The sequence below is a fragment of the Phalacrocorax carbo genome, chromosome Z, assembly GCF_963921805.1.
Source record: "Phalacrocorax carbo chromosome Z, bPhaCar2.1, whole genome shotgun sequence".
NCBI lineage: Eukaryota > Metazoa > Chordata > Aves > Suliformes > Phalacrocoracidae > Phalacrocorax > Phalacrocorax carbo.
The window spans coordinates 18,219,290-18,234,116 of record NC_087548.1 but is presented as its reverse complement, the minus strand read 5'-3'; the positions used below and the strand labels follow the sequence as shown (position 1 = coordinate 18,234,116).

At 40.0% G+C, this 14,827-nt stretch overlaps 1 protein-coding gene across 2 annotated transcripts in view; it reads right to left on the bottom strand.

The window, feature by feature from the left end:
* NNT (nicotinamide nucleotide transhydrogenase) overlaps window positions 1–14,825 on the bottom strand; it is a 47,011-nt gene extending 32,186 nt beyond the window's left edge. The window contains exons 1-7 of one of the 2 annotated variants that reach the window (XM_064438589.1): window positions 14,697–14,825; window positions 13,545–13,742; window positions 6,830–7,059; window positions 5,457–5,674; window positions 3,890–3,977; window positions 3,087–3,175; window positions 679–866 (exon numbers count right to left, since the gene is read on the bottom strand). In XM_064438589.1, coding sequence (XP_064294659.1) covers window positions 679–866; window positions 3,087–3,175; window positions 3,890–3,977; window positions 5,457–5,674; window positions 6,830–7,059; window positions 13,545–13,695 — 964 coding nt within the window. In that variant the 5' untranslated portion in view covers window positions 13,696–13,742; window positions 14,697–14,825. Of the gene's footprint in view, window positions 1–678; window positions 867–3,086; window positions 3,176–3,889; window positions 3,978–5,456; window positions 5,675–6,829; window positions 7,060–13,544; window positions 13,743–14,490; window positions 14,619–14,696 lie in introns of those variants that run through there. The other variant, XM_064438590.1, reaches the window with a different exon arrangement.
* Window positions 14,826–14,827: the final 2 nt, after the last annotated feature.

Genomic DNA, 14,827 nt, shown 5'->3' with positions numbered 1-14,827 from the left:
TTTTGTAAGCAAAATTTTCAAGTAATCTGTAACCTAGGATGAAGTGTCACATAAGGTTTGTTTATACAGGCAGAGAGACGAGATGCTACAACATCTTTCTCCCAAGCATATAAACAAGGTATGCATGGGCAGTCCACCAAAGATGCTGGCAAGTCCAATTTTGTACTCAGTAAATTGAGTTGTAAGATTGGATGTTGTCAGGTCATAACAAAAAAAAAAAAAAACAACAACAAAACCAAACACCCCGCCACATCCTAAGTTATTAAAAGGCAGATGTCGTGCAATATAAAGCACTAGAACCTAAGCTGTACCTTACTATGTATAAATCACAAAAGACAGTACTGTTTCAACTGGACTTGTTTCAGCGCACTATCTAGGTAGCAGAAGAAGCAGTGATGCAATAAATATGCAAGAGAATTATATATTCTTAATTACCATCTACTCTTTCTTTAATAAGAAAACATGATACTGAATCAAACACTGACAGTTTTGAAAACAAAAGTTGTGAAAAAAAAATGCAGATGCTTTAAAAACAGGCATTTATCAGCAAAGGTAGAAGGTACATGCTTACACAGACATAGTTCACTGAACACCCCTGTTTCACTACAGGCACAGCTCCAAAACACACCAACTTACACAAGATAAATGAAAATTAGCATCTTCTGCATTAAAGAATACCTGGAATAAGCGCTGTAGTGATGATAATATCGACATCTTGGCACTGCTTGGCAAAGAGTTTCATTTCAGCTTCAATAAATTCTTTGGACATTTCTTTAGCATAACCACCGTGTCCCTCTCCAGATTCCTTTACATCTACTTCCAAAGGCTCAGCACCAAGAGACTTGAACTGTTCCAGAGCTGCAGCTCTACAAAAACAAAATTGCAGGGGAGGAAACAATCACTAGTTTAAAAATCCACCATGACTTTTCTGGTCTTTTTAGTAGCAGTCTTCAGACAAGAGATGTAAAACTTATTCTAGGAACAAGGAGACCATAACTAAAGGCCTCAGCTTTCTGTATTTAGTGAAAAAGTAATTGCATCACTAATTTTAGGTCCCTAATGAAGATACCTGGATAAGGAATGAAGGCAGCCTATGGTTTCCAGTACAGTAGGCAGAGTTGCTCCAAGACAAGTCTCAAAACTGAGAACTTAACTGTTTACTAACTTTGCTCACCCATTTCTCTAGTCATGACTAGGTAAATCTATGGCCCAAAGTTAAATGCCAACAGTAGGTGATAAAATACACAACCTGCAGGCCTGTCTTTAATCTGTGAAATGGGAAATACTAGTAAGCCTTATTTTCACAGGGAAAATTGGTTGAGGGGAGCATGGGGGTGATGTTTTGTGGGGGGTGTTGGGTTTTTGGTTGGGTTTTGGGGCTTGTGGTTTTTTTGATTGGTTGGTTGTTTTACAGTTATACTGTAAATCTGTAATTTATTTTGCATCACATGATATCACAGTAAATAATGAAACTAAATTTCAGTGCTAGGTGAACATTCAGAACACGCAGAGGATTCAACACATTCTCACACACCAAGATAAAAGTATACAGAATGCTTAAAAGGGAATTAAAAAATCTGAAAATTTTTGGACAGATTTTGATCATGCTTTTAAGAAAAATAAACTCTTTCCAGTTTGTTTTAAGGCATATGCAGATTTTTTTAAAAAATGAAGCAAATGTTTTTTCATAGTGCACATCATAAATCTGGAGATATATTCATTTTTATTCTTTCATATTAGATACAGTTAAGCAGCACTAAATGCCAGTTCTTCATAAAAACAAACATGTATAACACATTTGGAGGAGTCAACAACGTGAGCTTGCAGCCCAGAATGTCAGCCATACCCTGGGCTGCATCAAAAGCAGCGTGGCCAGCAGGTCAAGGGAGGAGATTCTGCCCCTCTGCTCCGCTCTGGTGAGACCCCACCTGCAGTGCTGCGTCCAGCTCTGGGGCCCTCAGCACAGGAAGGACAGGGGCCTGTTGGAGCGGGTCCAGAGGAGGGCACAAAAATGATCCGAGGGCTGGAGCCCCTCTGCTGTGAGGCCAGGCTGAGAGAGTTGGGGCTGTTCAGCCTGGAGAAGAGAAGGCTCCAGGGAGACTTTGCTGCAGCCTTTCAGTACTTAATGGGGGACTATAGGAAAGATGGGGGCAACCTCTTTAGCAAGGCCTGTTGTGACAGGACAAGGGGTAAGGGTTTTAAACTAAAGGAGGGTAGATTCAGTCTGGATATAAGGAAAAGAATTTTTGTTGTGAGAGTGGTGAGACACTGGCACAGGTTGCCCAGAGAGGTGGTCGATGCCCCATCCCTGGAAACATTCAAGGTCAGGCTGGATGGGGCCCTGAGCAGCCTGATCTAGTTGGAAGGTGTCCCTGCTCATTGCAGGGGGGGTTGGACAAGATGACCTCTAAAGATCTCTTTTCCAACCTAAACCACTCTATGATTCTAGAATTACTTTTAATGCAAATACAGTATTAAGCATATAAAAATTCAATATAACAAGGCCATTTAATAGGAAAAAAATTACAGGGACTGCAAACTTCATTAGTTATAAGAAAAATGTTTGTGCTCTGTAGTTTTCCCAGTCTATTACTCTAAAAAATGGCTATGGGACAAAATAATTCTTCTAAACATGAAAGAGAGACTTGAGGAAAGCAGCATTTAAAATAGCCTCCGCTGCAGCTTCTGTTCTTTCATCTTGAGTTGCATAAGTAAAATCACTTGCTGTTCTTCTGTCCTTCAGCAGGTGGAAAGAGGTGTCTCTCCAAAGAGTTCCTAGTTCTTCACTATTTTCCCTGTACCGCCAAGAACAGAAACATGAAATTCTGGGTAACAGCCCTAACTTTCTCAATTTCATAAAGCAATGATTTTTTACTCATATCGTTCTGAATTATTTAATTGAAAGGACTCTTTGGAAGGTTTGGTTGTTCTGAAGTACAAAAAAACCAGAGGAATAATGATGGCATAAAATTGGTAGGAGAGGAATTGTGATTCAGTGCAGGACAAGTGCTTGAACTGTCATACAGCTACAAACTATTTAATCTTAAAACAATTTCAAATTGCTATTACCATTTTCACACACCTACCTAGTATCAAATCCACGAACCACTGCACCCATTGATTTAGCTGCTCCTGCAGAAGCCAGGCCAGCAACTCCTCCTCCAATGATCAAGACCTAGAATGATACCATCATCATGCTTGGAGCATAAACTAAAGGTAGTGCTGATTAGGAAAGCAACAGCATTGTACCGCTTTCAGTAGTACTGTAGATTATGTCTCATTAACTAGCCATTTAAACAAATTACCTTAGGACAGAGATCCCAAAATTACTTTGGTAAAGCTGCCCCATAAATATAACAGTTTAAAGACTTTAACTCCTAACCTCACTTATAGGTGATCCAAATCACCTATAACTAATAGTTTATGTAAGTATTTACAGGCTTTCTCCTTAATTTGTCTTTTTTTTTTCCTTCCCAATTCTACTTTCATTTCTCTTCAACCCAATCCACCTGCAATTCCAATCAAGCAATCCTTTCCATTGCAACCTTCAGCACACCAGAAATACCAACATCTCCAACTTTGCCTAACTGCTTCCTTACCTTTCCCCATCTTGGGGGAAAAAAAATAAAAATCCATCCATGTATAGCTAGTCTGATGTTTAAAACTAAGCAAACCTAAATAAAACTCAAATTACTCTATTATTCCCCCAAAAAAAGGACACTACAGTAGTGAACAAAAGTTGGTATGGGAATAACTATAGGGACTTCTAATGTCTCTAGAACCAGCCCCAAGGCCAGAAAAAAAAGCTTTTTAACAGTTTCAGCAGTAGTTAGCTGTGCTCAGGAACTCACACATTCTTCTGCAAGAGTATCTGTTTAAATGCACATACCTTGGCTGGAGGAACTTTACCAGCAGCTGTGATCTGACCCGTGAAAAATCGACCAAAGTGATTTGCTGCCAGTACCACAGCCTTGTAACTGTCAGTGAAGGATGAACACATATGAGTATTTTCCCAGGTGCTATACAATTCCATTCATGACAGCAATCAAAAAGAGGAACATTTGACCACAGCATGTGTAGGATAACGCAAGTTTAGTATTTTACTATTGAACACAAGTTTAACAGTCTGTCTTTGTTCATATTTCTTGCCTTCTTTTTGTTTAAACCATGGCATACATTTTCAGACAGAATTTTTGGACTGCAGTATACTTGATGTCTGCAACTATTGCCTCCCTTAAATAAAATTTTACCTGAATAATAAATGCATAACTTGCCAGAAGTTAATTTTGTGGTCTCTGAAGCTACCTTCAAAGGCTGTAACCTGAGGCTTGTTAGGAAACATGAACAGGCAATTGCAAAACCCAGAGTAGTTCTGCAGTAAGCTCACTTAAGACAAGCAAGCACACATTCAGGAAAGATACTCTGACCCTAACTGTGCAGAGATATATTGCTTAGGGAAAATGGCATAACCTTGCTACTTCTTTTGCCCCATCTGATTTGTAGCCAGCAAAGAATGAGTAGCTGGACACCAAGTTAAAATCAGCAGAGCTACCTAAAAATGCGGACTGATGTGTAGTTGTGTCTTCTCTTCACAACAGTACACATTTCCTTGCACTTTTACTAACAGTGTTGTGGTTTCAACAGTCCCATTCCACTCTCTTTCCTATCTCTAGCAAGGATGTATGGAGGTCTGTATACCACGAAATAAGCTCTAATTTGGAATACAGCTTGTGGATTTTATACCTTTAAAATCCATTATGAATTTATATGTTTTAGTACAATTACACAAAATTAAAATACAGAGAAGCAACCAGACATGTCCGTGGATATATACTACTGGTGTCCACAAAATCTGTCAGTATTTTCCAAGGCTTATTATGCCTCACAAATATCATCTATGTAAAAAGTCAAAAAAAAATAGAAAAGGCAACACAGAACCCAACAATAGAAGTCAGCTTGACAACAACATTTTAATTCACTACAATACCTACAATACCAGTCGCAAAGCATGAAGATGTCCGAGAGTATTTGGCCTTTTGTTTAGATCTGCCATGGCAATTGCATTCATACAGAGTGCTATTTTGGTTAGTTAGCTCCCAACAACATCAGATCCCAATGACAGACAATCTGTGTTCAAGCTGTCTTAAGGGTATCTTTGAGCCTCTCTTATCTAGTTCAGATAAAAAAAAAAACGCACTAGACAAAGCGTCCAGGAATCTGAAGAACTGCCTTCAATTTATTTTTTTTTAAAGCCTTGCTCTGGTCTACTGCAAAGCTGACCGTAAGAAGTTTAAGTTGTTCGGCACCTCCAACACCTTTGTACTGCTTGAAAGAGCTGTATAATAGAGACAGAATTGTTTTAGATGGGCCTAATACTAAAGTACACAGCTTTTAATTCAGCTATACTCACTCAAGCTGGGGGAGAGAGGGGATAAAAAAAAAGGTAAGATACATACCCAGCAATGTTGGCCATGGAGCTAAGTGCATCGTATCCCTGAGCAATGGTGACCCGTGGAACCTGATCCATAGCCAAGACAGTAGTTTTTTTTTCTGCAAGTTTTTTCAGGAGGTCTGGATTTTGTGCTGGGTAGATAAAACTAATCAGGGTAGCCGCTGCCTTAAAAAGATCTGCCTCATGTACACCTAGAGCCGAGTTATATATAGGAGCCCTCACCTGAAGAAAGAGAAGTTTCCAGATTAATCAGAGGAAATAAATCAGAGCATCTTCTACTTCCTTCCTCCCAGATTGCAGTCTGTCAATTCCCATCCACAAACTATACAAGGAAGGAAGCGTATCAAATGCTGTTTGCACTACTGAACTGAGTAACTGCACTTCTTAACTGCAATCCACATATTAGAATTAGCTCTAGGCAGAATAGTGACAGGGCAGTAAAAGGCAGCACATGCCTTCAGAAAGATCTGATGGCTTCTAACCAGCAGTTACTGGCTTTTATGACAGACAGCTGCCCCAAAACCAGCCATTTTGAAGCAAAATGATTAGTGAACAGATGTGCCAATTAAGCTCTGCAGGGTAAGAATCACTAATGAGGTTGCAATGTACCATTACATACAGGGAATTTCAAGCATGAAGTCCAGCAGATACTCATCTTGAACTATACTCACTTTTTTGAGTTTCTCACTTTACTTCAGAAAGAAACCTACTTGAAACAGTTGCTCACAAACTAGCTCACAGAAATTCTATGTTCTGTCCTGACAAGATAACTTCCATTACAGCAGTTAAACAAAGCCTCGACATCAAGTGTAAGGTCTTTTTCCCTTCAGGACTCTGCACAATCTAACACCTGTCAAGTAACTTCACTTTTAGCAGCCTTTCCAGATCAACTACAATTCAACTAGTTACAGATACTTTTGAAACGCACTGTTGCTATGGAATTGTTAGATGCCTGATTGAAAAAAGTTAGGAACTTGGAACTTCAAAATTCCAAGCAACTCTCTCTAAAGAGTAACTTGAGTGGTATGTTACTAATTTTGGAGTTAAAGTTTCTTAGAGGAGGGATCTTATCTGATTAGAGTCCAGAACTGGTCTACCTTGCTCTAGAAAACACAACTCCTCCAAGGCAGTTAAAAACGTGATAAGAAGTTACCCTCAGTTTTTTCAGTGCTGCCATTTACTGGTTTATTACTGTAGGTGTACATGTAAGCTATTAAAAAAAACAAAAAGACAGACTAAAATTGAATCACAACTTGGAATGGAAAATATTAAATTAAAGGAGCTTACTTACTGGACTTTCAGCAGACTATTAGAAAAAATGACCTGTATGTTTCTGCAAAAAGAATGTAATAGGAAATATATTAATACAGCAATTACTTTGACAATCAAATCGGAAGCCAGGACTTCCTTGGTCCCCTGGATCTTTGCCCCAACTTCTCTGTAATGGTCATCAGAAAACTTCGAAGCTTCTCCAGCACCAGATTCCACCACAACATTGAAGCCTTGTTTAACCAAGGCTTGAACTCCAGCCGGTGATAGAGCCACTCTCTTCTCATTCTCAAATATCTCCTTGGGGACACCTACAGTCAGCTGTTTATAAGGAATTCCTGTAAGAACGGCAGATGAGACTGCATTAGTTGCACTAAACATTAATGAATTTCTATGAATGGCACTCTTCAGTGTTGCACAGACACGTGCAGACACGTCACACTTGGCAAACCTCCCTCCTAAAGGATGAGGCAGCAGAATAATATTTCTTACCGGTGTAGAAATCTCCTTAAATTACACCATCTTGCTAGGCATCCCTTTTCTTTCAGGAATCAGCATGTCAGCATAATCAGCCACACAAGCATTAACAAGTGTTTGGTACAGTTCATACCCATACAGACCATTTATACCGTTCTAACTGCATAAATCAGAATGCCAGTTACACAATGCACGGAGTTCTGGTGATAACACATTCTCCTTGGGTTAAGAATTTAAATCCCTCTCTAGTCAACTCAACTTTATTGTGAGGAAGTAAACAAATTAGCTTAAACAGCTAAACTGCATTTTAACAGAACATGTTTTCAAATTACAGTTGTCTCAGATCACTAGTAATGATTGTTAGTTTACATACCAAAATACATTGAAAGGCGCAACTGCATCGATAAGGTACTCAAAGTTGCTACAGAAATGAAAAATGTGAATTCAGAGGTAGTAGAAGAATAATGGAATATCTGTCTACTAGTTTGTTAATATACTTCTCATCAGTGTTATCTCCTTGTCTTAACTTGTTCAGAACTCTACTAAATAACTGCAGAAGCTGTAATTTATCGGTTTTAGCTTAAGGTTTCAAATTACAAACATCTAACTTCGTTCATGTACAATTTGCAGGCTTCCTGTCTAATATTTGAGAGTTAAATTTCTCTGACCCAATCAAGTGTTTAAATATATTACTTAAAAATACACAGACTCAAGCAGAATAATTGTCCAAACATTCCTTCCATTACACTAGACAACACACAGTCCAGTTCTGCATCAGCTTTCACTGATGTCTAACCCACAACTTAAACCTGGATTGTGACATTTATACATGAGACACCTACACCACATACCTATTAATGAAATATAATTTGAGCACTCATATTAAAAATCAAGTAACAAATAAAAAACCAAAACCCCGAACAAAAAAAATCCCACCCCAAACCAAACTAACACAAAAATCACCACCACAAAAAAAACACAAACCAAACCACAACCAAAAACAAAGGGGAGGAAGGGCATGAAAGGCTTGTTTTAAATTACAAATCTGTTTTTAATTTGGCCACGAATATTATATATTGCACTACAAAAATTGTATCAGACTAGTAACGCGTTGCACATTTTTAGAAGGCCTCACAAAACAAAGCCAAAAACTACCATGCTGTAAGAGCTTTGAGGAACAGGATTATTTTGATATTTTTAAATCTAAATCTATCTATGAAATTAAACTAGGATTGTAAGGTGCTTAAAGTTGAATATCTGAAAATGTTTTAGATTAACAACTTTAAACCTGTACTTATCAGTCTTCTAACACATTAAAAAAACCTGATCAAACACATCCAACAAGAAGAGTGAAAGATCAAAGAATTGCATTACTTCTGTTTTTACCTTTTTTAATCTTAGCTTTCTCTTTGAAATTAAACTAATAAAAGGTAACAATTTTAAGACATAAGTGTTTTGATATTTTGTATGTTGGAGAATATTTAAAATTCTTTAGATTACAAGACAAAAAGCAAATTAAGAAAAACATCCTTTGAAGGGACATGAAGTCACAACCGGAACAAGAATGCACACGTAAAACAACTGACCACAAAAGTTACAATGATTTGAGAAGATTTGCTTCATCAGCATAGACCACATCTAAATACCACCTTGCAGCTCAGGGCATCTCTATCACAGCAGCACTAGCCACTTGAAAGCTATGGTAACTGCTGCTGCCACTCATACAAATTACCCTTGTCATTTGAAGTGAGCTTTCTTCTAATCTCTTCTCCTAATTACTACACAATGAAGTCCTACTTCTGATTTTCACTAAATCAGCTCAGTGGAAATGATCTCTCTTGTCTTTTAGAAGCAAAAGGAAACCTAGAAGATTAAAATTTGTTAGAATAACAGAGACCAATCATAATTTCATAAAGGAAGTAGCTCTATGATAGAAGGCAAAAAGCTCTTCAAGAAGCACTGAGAAAATAAGAACTGAAGCGCTACCTTCCCCTTCTCCTTTTGGAAGTTTTTGCAGCACACAAATGCAGAGGAAGGAAGGAAGGAATAAATTATTGCATACAGGGAACGGAAGGATGACTGCTAATTTGAAGGCACACAGACACTTTACTAAAGTGTATACATTTCAAGCAAAAAAAAAGTTGGGTTTTTTTAGCTCCTAAGGCCCAAGTTCAAATGACAATTGATGCTTCTGATTTCTTTTTGTTCACTTGCTTTTGTGTGGGGTACCAACGTAGAAGAGTAAATGGCTAGGAGAGATGGGACAGAAATAGGCACTTCCTACGTGCCAGATATAACAACATGAAAGAAGAATGAGGAAACCCATTTGCATGCAATAAAAAAATGTAAAACTTTTTCAGATACAAAGTATTTGCTTCTTATTTAGTAAGCAGAATGATCTGAGACTAATACTGAGGACTATGCCCTCCCCCAATGCTTTGGGAGATCAAATCCAAGATAAACATTGAACAAGTCTCATTTGCCTCTCGCTCTCTTTTCTCCTCTGTCCCACTATTGAATTTCTAGCAACCAATGAATGGAGAAGCAAATGAATACAGAAGCAAACAGATGTCAGTTTGCCAGCCTTTAGCTAGAGCAGGTATGGGACATTTTTCAAGCACACAACCCTGAGTTATCACATCATTCCTCAACAAAAAGAAGATGTCTACAACTGCAAAGCAAAGGTCTATGTTAAAACTTCAGGACAGGGTACAATAAATACTATGTTTGAAGGGCACCATACTATGAACACAAATTTGGTTTGTTGAACTCAGCAATTTCATCAAAGTCACTAGTTTTGAAAGGGTGAAATGCAGAATTATAAATCAAGATCCTAACTTTAGGTTTTGTTTTGAGAAAGCACATCTGCTATCCTTGCCTTAGGTTTAAAATCACACGAGAGAGTAAAGCTTCCAAGTTGCCTTTCTAAGCCTCCATGTTAGATAATCTCTTTAATAACTGCCTTGGGTATATTTTAATAACTTATTGTTTTACAACATCAAGAACTTGTTCCAAAACCAGACCGATATCCACATACCCTGAGCACCTTTTTGAGGCGCATGAAGATTCTGAATGTATTGTTCCATGAGTAGGAGATACAGTGTTGTTTGATACCAGCAATCAACACCAAAAGTATTCTGCCACTACCAAAAGCAGAATCATTATATTTCACAGGCTTTAGAATAGTATGGAATGTACATAAATCAGAATTTAGAAAAACTGATAAGACGACACTCTTTCTCACCCCCATAACATAATCTTGACTGTATCATGAAGACATATTCAAAGCACAATCTCAAACTTCAAGTAAACAAAATAAATAGGTAGTCTACATCTCCAAGCTTCAGAAATCAAACTATTAGAAATAACTATAAAAGCTATTTTCTCCACTTAACATCCATCTACAAACTGAATGTTTAAAGATCCTAAGTTAAAACTGTCAAAACTCAGAAGACTGTATGTAGAAAAATAGAGAAAAATACAGGGTTTTATCTCCTTAACCTGATTTCAGGAAGTAGTCTGCAGCAAAATAGTATCAACAAACATTAGAGACTGACTTACTGAAACGAGAAAGGAGAAGTTTTGTCACATCTTCTGGGATGAGAAAACAGGATATGTTACCTGCCTAATTTCTAAGTTACTCTAATATCAGCTTTAAACAAACCATCTCACCTGTTCTGAAGATGAGGACATATTCCGAAGAACAGCAATATGATGTTGGTAAAAAGACAAAAAAAAAGAAAAAAAAAAGAATGGTACAGAAGATTAAACAAACACCTGTTCCCTCTTCTTACACAAGCAACGAGATACAAAAAACCCAAGGACATTAAAGGAGAATGTCTATGGTTTATAAATCACATACAGCTTGTCTAGAGAATGAACTGACGATAAACTGTTAATAGTTTAAAAGTTCTGCAAGACTTAGAAAAAAACAGGAATTTTTAAGAAAGAAGCATCCAAATAAAAAGGACATTAAAAATCCCAAGATAGAGAGGCATAAAAGTCACAGAGCTATAGGACAAAACCAATCCAGAAGTATACTAGAAACCTCAGAGCCAGTCACTCCATGAATGCCTTTTCCAGGGCTCGGGAAAGTTTTGCATCTGTTTCTGAAGTACCTGGTGCTCGCGACTATTTGAGGCAGGTTACAGGAATACTTTTTTACCTCTGTATGAAAACTCCGGTTTCTAAGAAACTAAGAAAACAGCAGCAAAATAAACAGCGATAAGAAAAGTATCCACCCTCCAAGTTCACGTCTCAACTCACTCCCAATCTCTTCACTCCTCAAGCAGCTGTTATTCTTGCACATAACACATCTTGGACTAAATGAAAGCTAATCTGAGAGAACATAAGTAATTACAATGGCTTAAGAATTACTGTGACAGTAGTCATTTCAAATAGAAAACTTACTCTTCTTAGTATTACAGTGATTTTAGCAAGTGTCACAGTAATCAAACATAATTTGTAAAAGAATAAAATGTAGTTTTTATATGCTGTTAGATTTTTATTCAAGAGCACTTAAAAAGCACACATAAGCAATAGTACTGCTACTAATTTGTCATTCAATGGCTGTTTTATCCTTGATTTGTCCTCTACTGAATGACAAATCTCATGTTACCAAAATGAACTATAAGGACAGCTTAAATATCAACCAAAAGACTCATCAAACTTATAATTCTCAGCATTAAATGACTGCATTGCAGGAATACTACTTGCCCTCAAGTAAGGGCTTCCACATGACAGATCTGAGGGGATAGCACTGAATGCTTAAAAACATTACACCAGTCAGAATTCTCTGGCCTTGTGGAAAAATTTCTGAAAAGTGATTCATACAAACAAGAAAACATACATACACACACGCACACAGACAAGCAAACCAATTTCAGTAAAACTCACAAGATCTTTCGGTTTCATGATCAAATTTGTGGTCAAAGTCAAAACCAAAGATTGATTCCAAACTCAAACAACAAGGGCACTTACCTGGGACATTTGAGAAAGAACTTTGAACCTAGTTTCCTAGGTCCCAGGTTAACACTCCCAACCAAGGAACAATTTTGCCGTATCAAGACAAGCAGATGTCTCTTTCATTCAGATGTTGAATACGGAAAAATAAATTTGGAGCATCACAAATTCATGGGATGGCAAAACTATTACCTGATCACTTCTGACAGACCCCAGATCCCTGGGCTGTCAGTCAGAGCAAAGAAATTCAGGTTTCACCATGCAACTGTGGTAAAAAGCCATGCGATACAGATTATTGGGAGCCCTCGGAGTAAAGAAACTCTGATCGTATTTCTTCAGAAGCTCCAAAACATTGGGTCACCAATTTGAAAGGACCCCAAAATGCATAGCCACCATTAGTATTGCAGAAATTCCATGCAACAAAGGCTTCTCCGAGTCATACAGTCTAATCTTATTTCCTGTGTTTTCACAGACACTTCTGTTCACAAACAGCATTACTTTTCTAATACTCCAAAATATCTAGTGTGGCTACTTACTGTTTACCTTTGAAAGAACCAAACATCACACGTACAATCAGTCTAACTCTACACATTTATCTGTCGCAGACTGAGAAGACCCTAAATCTGCACTGAAGCAGGGTCTCTGAATTCCTTCAAGGGGACATCACTGATGAAGGACAATGGGCAAAAATATCATTAAACCAGTTTTATGTATTCTCCAGTCTCCTAACTGTCAGGCTATGCAGTGTAGGATAGAGTAAAAAGACGCCAGTTCTGATTTTCACACACCAAGCTCACATCATAAACTGGAACCAAAGATGCTCCCATTCCCTCCTTTCTTTTTTTTTCCCCTGAAAATACCTGAACCTGTCCATTACCACCACTAAAATATACCAACAAACCCTACACGTGAAGATGCAGATCAAACGTTCTTCAAGGTGGTACAACATAAGAGTTTCCTGAATGTAAGTACGAGATTTTTTAGGTGGAATAATTACATATATATAGTCATGCTTCCAGATGCTTTGTCAGAGCTGTATCTTCCCCTGCATGCAAGAGCTGCACTACTAAAACCCATGGGCAACTCGGGCTTGTAACTAAGAAAAGCACTTAAGTATTTCCCTCAACCAAGGTGTCAGCAGGAGCTCTGACCACCTACCCCTGAAGACTACTTGGACCTAAAGTATTCAGAATAAACACAAACACCTTCTGCAGAAGCCCTATAGTACCAGTGTAAAATTGACTTGCAACTGGCTCAAGTGGGCTGGTGACATGAATTAAGAGTGTTCTTTTTAAGTCTTTTCTGTACTCATGCATATCTGAAAGAGAAATTCAAATTACCTTAATGTTTAAATATAAAAATTATTTAAAATAACTTAATTTACCTGGCTTTGGAGCTGCCTGAGACCTGAGCATCTGGTGGGTTCTAAACATTCGCAAACATGGCATCTTTGCGGAATGCACCTTAGGTGGTAACACATTGCCAAAAAGGGGAGTTGAGTACCCACTAACAGCAACACGCAGAAGGCTTGCCATTTTGCCCAGCCCTCACAGCAGACTCCTTGCCACGTATGGAATCCCTGCTGCACATGTGAAAAGAAAAGCAAGAGTTATTAATGATACTGGACAGAAGGTATGTAAACTCAGCAGCTTAAATGTGGCCGACTGCCACTTCTCCCCACCTTTTCTTTCTAGCTAGAAAACAAAACTAAATTTTTTCCAATGAGTAAGAAAACTATCAAACTAAAGCAGCAAGCCCATAGGAGGGCCGACATTACAACCTGACCTAGAGACTGTATTTCCGTGACTTATTCTCCTTACGACCTCGCTCTAAACAAACAATTCTGGCACGTGAAAGCCTCCTACGTCTCAAGGAAGCAGACAAACAATTCCAACCGCTGCCAGAGCTGCCAAGGGAGTCACCCTGACCGGGACAGCAGCTTGCAGGCGCTCAGGGGACGCCCCACAGCGGGCACCCGCAGCGGCACAGAGGGGAGCGGGCCGGGGAGCCGGTAGCGGCCAGCGGAGGGACCGGCTCTTCGCCCGAAATCCCGCCGCCCCGCACTAAGGCACCGTCCCCTCCCGTCCCACCGCTGCTCCCAGCTGCCGCCTACCGCTCTCCGCCGCCCCGGCCCGCAAGACAGCGGCCCCGTCTGGCTCCCGCCGCTATTTATAGCCCACGGGCACTGACTGACCTTGGGCAAGCGGCTCGCCCTCCGCCGCCCCCCGCTGCCACACCGCCGGCGGCCATCGCACCCCCCCGGACCGGGGTAAGCCCGCAGCCGCCACCGCTCCGCTCCCCGCCCCGGAGCCCCTTCCCGCGCCACCTGCCTCCTCCACGCGTCCTTCCTCCCACACGTCCGTCTGTCGGACTGTCCTTCCTTCTTCCCGCCCGCCCTTCCTTCCCGCCACCCCGAAGCGGTGCGAGAGCAGGACACCGCAGCCTTCTCGGCAACTGCCGCCCCCCGCCCGCGCCGGGAGACAACAGAGCTGCTGCTGCTGTCGTCGTCGTCGCCGAGCCCCGCGCGCGAACCCACCAGCCGCGCCGACGGCGCCGGCCCCGCCGCGGCACTGACCGACCTTGGGGCGAGGGGGCGGGACGGAGCGGGGGACGTAACGGGGGACGTAGCGGGCGGGGAGTCCGGCCCGCCAACCCGGAAGGAGTGAG